The sequence below is a fragment of the Octopus bimaculoides genome, chromosome 5 (genome assembly GCF_001194135.2).
Source record: "Octopus bimaculoides isolate UCB-OBI-ISO-001 chromosome 5, ASM119413v2, whole genome shotgun sequence".
Lineage (NCBI taxonomy): Eukaryota > Metazoa > Mollusca > Cephalopoda > Octopoda > Octopodidae > Octopus > Octopus bimaculoides.
The window spans coordinates 122,438,170-122,447,687 of record NC_068985.1 but is presented as its reverse complement, the minus strand read 5'-3'; the positions used below and the strand labels follow the sequence as shown (position 1 = coordinate 122,447,687).

The 9,518-nt window shown below is 35.1% G+C and overlaps 1 protein-coding gene across 1 annotated transcript in view; it reads right to left on the bottom strand.

Moving 5' to 3' along the window:
- Positions 1-326: 326 nt before the first annotated feature.
- LOC106880931 (uncharacterized) overlaps positions 327-9,518 on the bottom strand; it is a 9,360-nt gene continuing 168 nt past the window's right edge. The window contains exons 2-4 of the mRNA XM_052968108.1: positions 7,395-7,437; positions 3,759-3,997; positions 327-1,687 (exon numbers count right to left, since the gene is read on the bottom strand). Coding sequence (XP_052824068.1) covers positions 1,438-1,687; positions 3,759-3,997; positions 7,395-7,437 — 532 coding nt within the window. The 3' untranslated portion in view covers positions 327-1,437. The remainder of the gene's footprint in view (positions 1,688-3,758; positions 3,998-7,394; positions 7,438-9,518) is intronic.

Below are 9,518 nucleotides of genomic sequence, written 5' to 3'. Positions count from 1 at the left end.
CATTTATTTTACTTCCATTATTATTGAATATTTTTGCGAAAGAATAATTGGAACTTTGCTGATCCTTTATCTATTAATTATTAATAATTAGTGTTGAAGATAAATTTTAAAAAATAATGCTAAGATTAAAAAACTGGATGTCATAGTGTTGGATGCATCACCGTTTTTACGTCTGCTTTTACCATGCTTGTATGGGTTGGATGACACCTTATTGAAACAGTAATTTGTCGCTAACCCTGACCAGGTTTTTGCCGATTTTGGCAAGACTTCCGCCCGTCCCTCCCAAAAAATACCCCCTTTTTTTAAATTTAATTTTTTTTTTTTTTCCGACACAAACCCCACTTTTCGGTTACGGGGAATACGAATCTGCAAAAAAAAAATCGGCATTTTTAAATTACCACTCCCACCCCCATTTCCTTCTTTTTTTTTTTTTTTTCAGAATGTTTTTTTCAAAATATGCGGAAAAATATGGAGATTATGATCCTGAAAAAAATTTCCAAACATTTTTGTAAAATTTTTTTTTTTAAGAATTTATTTTTATTTTTTTCTAAATATGCGGAAAAATACGGACATTATGATTCGGACAAAAATTTCATAACATTTCTGTAGGTTCGGTTAGGGTTAGGGTTTTAGGGCTGTGGTTTTAGGGTTAGGGTTAGTGTTGGGGGAAAAAGTAAAAATTGAAGAATTGGGAGGTGGGGAATTAACAATGCCGATTTCGGGCAATTTTCCCGAACCTCCGTATCTGAAAACGGGGGTTTTGACAAAAAAAAAATTTTTTTAATAAATAAATTTCGGAGAAATGCGAGGGGACGGAAGTCTTTCCCAGATTTTCAAGTAAAAAATACTTTCAGTGTGTGTTGTAATGCTTCCTAATCTCGATTGTTTATTTTATATTTAATCGTTAACATAAAACAGTTTTATCTTTTAATGCTTAATTATCAATTAAAAAATAAAGGACCAGCAAATGTCTAATGACGCTTTAAAAAACAAAAGTATTCAATAATGTAAGTACAATAAATTAGGTCTGTGGTTTTCTGTCATGCTCATCAGGTATGAGCAGGCTGGGATCCTCAAGATTCTAGAGACCCAATTCTGATTCATATATTCTGTGGCTTGCAGTTAAATACTGTAGATCTCAGTGCTATGATTTGCCGAGGAAACTATAATGCTGCTAAAACAGCTCTGGTGCTCATCTTAATTTCACATATTGTATCTTAGACTACAATATCCCATGTGTTCTTTCTCTTTTTCTAAGATGGCAAGGATGTGTTATAAGGAAGACTGAATTACTGTTTCCAATAAGTTGAGCAACTAATTCCATTGAAATTTCCTTATTGACTCAATGGTGACTATGACATTGAGTGCTACGGTCAAGTCTGACGATCATAAAAGCAGAAATGTTTCCATCATTGCGAAGAAAAAAGGATATGCAGGTTATAACTGGAATTTTGTGCGTCTTTTCCCTGAGCTCATCCGTGGAGTTAAGTGGCTGACCACTGGTGATATGTAATGCTTTTCATAGGGACAGTACAATTTTGTGTGTGCTGTAAGACCGGTGGCACCACAACTGGGACAGACGTATTTCTGCAGGACAGGGCATGTCACATTTCCTTTCTGATCCTTAAGGCTGTGTGTGGTATAAAATTGTTTCTGTTCACCATTCTTGCGACAGAAGGCACAATCTCTAAAAAAGGTAAAAAGGAAAATAAACTCAGTTAAGACTTCAATATTTGAAGGAAATAAATAAACAACCAATGCCTTGTGAGTGAATTTGGTCAATGGAAACTTTGTGTGTGTATGTGTGTTTGCTTCCACCCCACCCCACCACTTAATAACTGGTGTTGGTTTATTTACATCCCTGTAACTTAGCAGTTTGGCAAAAGAGACTAATAGAATAAGTATCAGACTTTAAAATAAGAACTAAGTGTTGGAGGGAGCAATCTGTCTGACTAAAACCGATCAAGACAGTGCTCTAGCATGGCTGCAGTCCAATGACTGAAACAAGATGAAAGATAAAATTCCCATTATAATGTTGTTTAGCCCAGTCATCTCTCATGTTAATTAAAAGGCATTTGGGAAGACTTATAATCAAAAGTATTCATAAATTCTGACCCTTCCATATTTTTTTTCAAGACAACATGGTGTGATGAGGAAAATTTGGCTATTATTTCTAGCAGGTTGAAGCAACTGCTAAGAGGCTCCCTCACTAGCTTGATGCATTACAATGAACACGGTTGGTAATAAAAATTCGTTTTTAAATTAAGTTTACTCTGAAATAATTTTAGTACACTGCCAGATATATAAATTATTTTGGATGTAGAATTTTTACCTTTCCTCTATTCCTGAACTGATATCTGTATTTTTCAGATATTTAGATTGGTGGGGGGTGCAATATGACTCACTTAGTACAAGGTAATGCACTGAATGAGGAGATAGGGAATTCAAAACTTCAGCAAAAGTCAAAGCTTGTGAGTAATTCAATTCAATCTTGCAAAAAGCTTTCACTTTTACTGGGAGGTGGAATGTATTCCTCACCATTGCTATCTATAGCACTACTTTCAAAAAGCTGTTTGAACTCTAATTTTGTTTGACAATTTCTCTGTCTGCCTCTCTCTCCCTCCCTTGTATTCTGCAGCAAGAGAGCAGTGATAGAATAAGTGTTTATGTTCATCCAGGAATAAAAAAGATACAAGGGAAGTGATGTTACTACAACCAGTGTTGATTACTAATACAATCAACATCACACATTATGATATATAATTTAGGAAATGACATCCGTGGATTGACCAAATCATTAGAACATTTACCATAGGAACATTAGACGAAAATGCTTTGTGATATTTGTTCCAGCCCTAAAGGCTGCAAGCTGGCAGAATAGTTAGCACACTAGGCAAAATGCTTAGTAGAATTTTGTCCGCCCTTACATTCTGAGTTCAAATTCTGCCAGGGTCAACTTTACCTTTCATCCTTTTGAAGTCAATAAAATATGTACCAGTCAAGCACTGGGGTTGATGTAATTAATTTAGCCCCTCTCCTGAAATTTCTAGCCTTGTGCCAAAATTTGGAACTTATATTTGTTCTAGCACTATCCACCAAGGTCAATTTTCCCTTTCATCCTTCTGAGATCAATAAAATTAAGCACTAGTCAAATGTTGGAGTCATTGATATCGATTAAGCCCCTCCCTTCAAAACTGCACTCATGATTAAAAGCTCATGGTTTTGATTCCCAAACCAGCAGTGCATTGTGTTCTTGAGCAAAATACTTCACTTCACATTGCTCCAGTTCACTCAGCTGTAAATGAGACTGGCATTCTATTCAGGGGGGATGTTGGCTTCCCCACCTAATTGGCAGGGGTGGCATCATTTGAAAGCTACAATGCAAGCAAGTGTATCATGACCAGTGGTGAATAACAACATCCAATTTTCTAGTCGATGCTGTGATACAGTTATCATTAATAATAGTTGTTTGATGTGTTACATCTCTATGTATTTGCATTCACATATACAACATTACTGGTAATAACATGCCTATTTCTCTGTAGAATGTTCCCTTTAGGTAAAATTGGACATTATAGAGTAAAATCAGTGTATATTGCCATGAGAGGAATGAAATAATTGCAAGTGATTTTTGTGTCATCCTACTAAATTGGATGAATAAAATCAAATGTTTTCATTATTTTAGCTCTAGTATATCTTATATCTTCCTGGGTTTACTAAAAAAAAAAATTAGAAAAAATGTTTATTAAATAATTTACCTTAATTTGTGTGGCTCATTCGATGCCCGACTATGACAGTTATTCTTTTTGTTTTTTATACTATCACCATCATCATGGCAATCATTATCATCACTGACATCATGCTTACTGTAGCTCTCTTGAGAAATATTCTTTATTTTGAACTCTTCTGAAGGGCTTCGTTTCTTAAACTTGATGTCAACATCAACAAGTAATTTTTCAGACAACAAATACTGCCTGGACTCAAACTTCAAGTCTCTCTGATAAAAAGAGGAAAACAAACAAGACATCAGTTTTATGCAAATATGTAGATTTAAATGTTCAAATTCCTGTTCACTAGACATAACAAATCTGAGCTTATTCTATACAGATTCACTTCAACTTATCAGAAAAGGTTAAAAAAGGAGACAAACAGGCATATAATTCAAGTAAAGAAAGATGGCGGATCTATTTCAAAACGGGGGCACCAGTATTTTCTTAACGAAACACTAACGAAACACTTTGAAACTTGGGACACTGGTAGAATGTGTCGTATAAAACATCTTTTACTCTTAGTCTTCTTAACAAAAAAACGTACATCGCAAGTTATTCCATGTTAAAGTTGTCGTATTTCTGTAATTTCAACCAATCACTGACGTCTATTCAGCTGAATAGAGTTACTGCTGGGCGGTCATAAAAATGTTATTCCCTGTGACATATTTCATCCGGTTTAATCGTAATTTATACGCATATATTGTTTATATAATAAATTACGCTGTGCGTATCTATGTGTGTAACAATTTTAGAGTTCGGATTCTAGAGTTAGGGTTAGTTTTAGGGTTAGGGTTAACAGTCTAGTTAGGGTTAGGGTTAGGGTTAGGGGATTAATACGATACACACCGTTACAGCGCTAACTGTTTTCAACTGAATAGATGTCAGTGATTGGTAGAAATTATCAAAATAAGACAATTTTTTACATGAAATAAATTTGAATACAAAAATTTTTTTCTGTTCTATAACACAAAATAGATAAGTATACGCAGTTTGAAAGTCTTTCGGTACCAAAAACACTACATAAAACATAAATGAAAGCTGGTGCCCCCGTTTTGAAATAGATCCAAGATGGCTATAAAAACTAGAAGTACATGCACAGTACACAAAATAAAACACAGAAAAAGATTAAAGTGAACATTAAAAGTGTCATAAAAAGTAAGGATAACTAGGCATGTCATGAGTAGTGTTGGTGAATTCTGGAAAGTTAAGAGTTTTAAAGGATGTAGTGCCCTAACAGTTAACAATAGATGTAGGGAGTTTATTCCATACTTCAACATTTCTGAACATGAAAAAAATGTTTCCAAAAGTCATGGGTGCTGGACTGTGTTTTGATTTTATAAGCATGTCCGTGGGTGGTACGATGTATTGAATTCAAAAAGGTGGTCAAAGTTGTTGGAAAGAGGGTCATTAATCTTGTAGACATCTACCAAGTCAGCCACTAGACAGCAAACTTTTATGTATCGATGCCTGATCCCTGGAGAAGATATGTTTAATGACTGACAGAAGGTGTCTGTCTGGTTACATGTCTCTGGACAGGTTCCAGCAGATCAATATACTGGACAAGATAGGGATTCCAGACAGGAGATGCAAAGGTGTGGAAAAACCCATATAGAGCTTTAAATAGCTGGTGAGTGCCTGACAAAGGTCTAAATGAGTCATGCACCTTCAGTCTTTTTCTTGATTTTACAATCGTGGTTCATTCAATGCAGATTATTATTGACAATAAATCTTAAGTCATGTTCACCAGTAGACTTCTTAAGGTTGATGATGTGGAGGGAGGAGATAAATTCTGGGTTTTTTTCTCCTTAAATGTACAGTGGCGTACTTGTCTACAGCCAGCTTGAGCTATCAGTTAGCAGTCCATTGCTGCATTGACTTCAGGTCAGATTGCAGAAAAGGTCTGTAGCATACAAGATCCATTCTTTTTATTGCAAGCTAGTGTAATGTCTGTATTTCAACACAGTAACATGCTTCATCATCATCATTGGCATATATTTCATTATTGTATGCAACAAATAAGAGAGCCTAGAACAGATCCCAGCTGGATACCAGATGTCATTTCTGAATGTGCAGTATGTTGTCCTAGTACAATGACTACCTTTTCTTTGACTGACAATGAAGGACATCAACCAATTAGCCTCCACACCCATAGCAGAAAGCTTCACCATGAGTCATTTATGCAGTACAAGATTCTAGGCTTTGGCATAGTCAAGATCGATAGCATCCATCCATGAACCACTATCTGTAATTCAGGTGGAATCTTCAAGAAATTTGACGAAATGGCTAGAGTAGCTGGAGTTGCTGATGAAAAACAAAACCGTGAGGGTTAAATAAGGTTATAAGAAGTCCAGAAGTTCCAGAGTCTCTGACATAAGACTCCCGTCAGTTTGACAATACATTAAGTGAGACCGGCGTGAATGGTAATTGACAGGTGATATGCCATTATCCTTTTTGAATCGAGGAATAACACTGAGAAGAGATAGTTACACCCTTTCCTGCTTTTTGGGGTTATCAGATTTTTTTTCTATTTCTATCAACAAAAGCATTCCACTTATGAGCAACCTTAAGCTGAACCAAACTTTGACCCTTTAGTGTTCAGATTACTCTGTCAAATGTAATACATACTTAGTCAAACTGTTTCGAATGAATCATGCTTTATCTCATAGCTTTTGTTGGGTGAGTCTGAATCATGCTTTATCTCAAGATTTCAATGATGTGATTGTTAACTTTCAGTTTGACATTGTAAGGTAGATGTGAGAGGCCAGATCTGACCAGTTTGAACATAAAACAGGTAGAATATTTAGGCTAGGTATGGCTGGTTTAAATGTTAAAGGGTTAAACTCAACTCTAACTTTAAATCCTAACTGAACCCAAGAATTTTGTCAATAATGAATTACTGAATGAATATTCCCATTCTCATGGCTGAGGATTGGGAGTCTCAGACACAACTGGCATTTCATTGCATCTTTAGGTCATAAGTTCTCTTCCAACCCAATTTATTCTTGGGGTTAACTCCCTCAGTCACAGGCACTCAGAGTTTTAAGCTTGGTGTAATCCTTTTCCTAGTCTGGCTGCTTTCCAGGACTGCTGAACCCAGACAGCTTACCTAGTTGTACTGCCAGTTTTGTACTGCCAACACAGTAGTGCCTTCTAGATACATGCTAAAACAAAAACTATGGTGTACCTTACTCCCAGTGATCTTACAACATGGCAAACACAAATCCAGAATTCCTAAGTTCCTGTGCTATTGCTAGACAGTCAATGACCTTACACTGGATTTATTAGTATTTTGGCAGATACTGGGTAGGGGGTTCCTGCTGGTTTTTAACAACTTTCCTCACCAAGCAAGCTTGCTTGGTGGTGGCTAACTGTTGATATGTATTGTAAATTGTATTAAATTTTATTGAATCAGACTGCCAAGTACTCTGAAAAATTTCTGTTTCAGATTTAAGGTCTGAAGGATACAACAGATAATGTAGTCCCAAGATAAATTCTCCCTAAAAAAAGAGAGAATGATTATGGAAGAATTTCTTCAACCATGTGTCTGCCTAATCAAGGGTGATGTTGGTCTAAATGCCAGCAATCTATTCTTGATGTAAAATATGAAAATCAAGATGTACTTACTCGTTTGATGCTGGTAAATGGTAATGTTGATGATATACTAGAGCTGTAAGTAGATAGATAAGTGCATCTTATAGTATATATAACAATGTATACAGTGTTGATGCTCTTCAATTTTTTCCCCTAAAGCATCAAAATTTTGGATCATGCATGGAAAAAATCACAGGAAAAAACTTACAGAAAAATTCACAAGAAAATTTGATTTTAATGTGTTTTTTTTTTATTTAGAGTTAAAACAGGTTTTGTTTCTTTCTTCCCTCTGAGTAGTGTTTATGTTATGTGTATGTATGTATGTATGCACAATAGACATACAGTAACAAGGACACAGCAGTGTAGACATCACAAATGGTGATAAAAGGATTCTGGCAAACTGTCTGGTTGATTGACCAAGAAATTAGTCAACCAAATGTTTAACTGAGTGATTAAAAAAAAATAATGATAAAAAGTAAAATAAAACCAATGCCTGTGTTTTAATGACAAAATTATTCTCCATAAGGTACATCTGTTTCAGCATGATTTCACACTAAGAATCTTGTAAAACAAATGCAAAAACTATACACACACACACATGCATACACACCAATATAGATAGATATTTAATAACATAGATGAATAAGACAAAAAAATCATAAAATTGTCTGTGGCTGTTACAATTAGGACTTACATTAAGTAGCTATAATGACAAGCTAGCAATCTATCCACAGGCATCTGAGTTCACACAGTATTCAAAGTATAGTGTTATATATTTCATAGTATAAATAAGACAAAAAACAGTACTGAATCCCATATTGCTGTGGGGATTCGAGCATCATGTCTACTCTAAACTGTACAGTTGTACTAATCACTGTATGTTTTTATACATATTTACTACATTGTCCCAAATGACACTTTTTTAATGTGAGATGGTATGGCGTGGTTTGGGGGAAATTTGACTACTTATATTAGATCAAGTTAAGGTGGTTTTTATTAATTTGGATATGAATTATATAAGGTGGTTTTCAAGCAAATTCTGCTTTGTTTCCTTCATCAATCTTGTATTTATTGTCTTCTATTTTTGGCCAATGTTGTGAATGTGGATTGTAATCAAAGTATCAATTTCTGTGTTTGAAAGTAAATGCTGAAATCCATCAATTTCACCCAATTCTACTATGCACAGTCTATTTATGTGACAAACTGACTAAACTATATTACCAAATGTAACATCTTGTTGAATTATTGGCAGCAAGCTAATGACCTGTTTGACATGCAAGATAGGCTGCAATGGACGAACACTCTGCTGTACATAGTTATGATGATAGTCAACAATGATGTCACATTTGCATTCAATTTAACTGATCAACTGGTAACCTTCTATGAATATTTGTTCTCTAAGAACTTTTCATTGGTTGTGTTTCTTCTCTCCATGCATAAGCTCATGATCAATTTGAAATATAAAAGACTATGCATTTGGAGACCAATAGGTATTGCATTCATTGATCTAATCATATCAAATCATTCTTGATAATGTTGAACCCAGTTTGTCATGCATTCACTGAAAATACCAATATTCATCACTGCTCATCTATTTAAGTATTTATTGAACCAGTACCACATAGTTTGCTGTAATTACATTCACAGAAGGTTTTCAGCTGGCTTGCTTTGTGCGAGCCTTCAGGAAAGTGATAGACTCATTTTTTTTATGAGTTCCTCAGCACAATACCAATACCTTGTCAAAAGTTTGTTAAAGTGCATCTATTAATGAAGTTTGTTCAAATAAGCGTTATACTGTCAATCACGACATTTTGTTACTCCTGTGACCAGATCACATTCACAAAAAACACTGAGCAAAATTCCAGTCCCTCTGTGAACTAGTTGCTGAGATTTGCTCATTCACCTGCATTTGATCAAGACTAGTTTTATTTGCTGTTATTTAACCTCCTGCCTTTGGAAAATACTGAATAATTTCTCTTATATTACCGTAATAAAACATTTTTGCAATCCCTCAGTTTGTGATCACAAATTGAAAGTGGAAATATCGACAGTTTACCTATGACCTGGCAGATCAGAACAGTACCCCACTCCCCCACACATGCACACTTTTTTAACCATCCACTCACCCACTTCCTATATTTTCAACAACTAAGATTA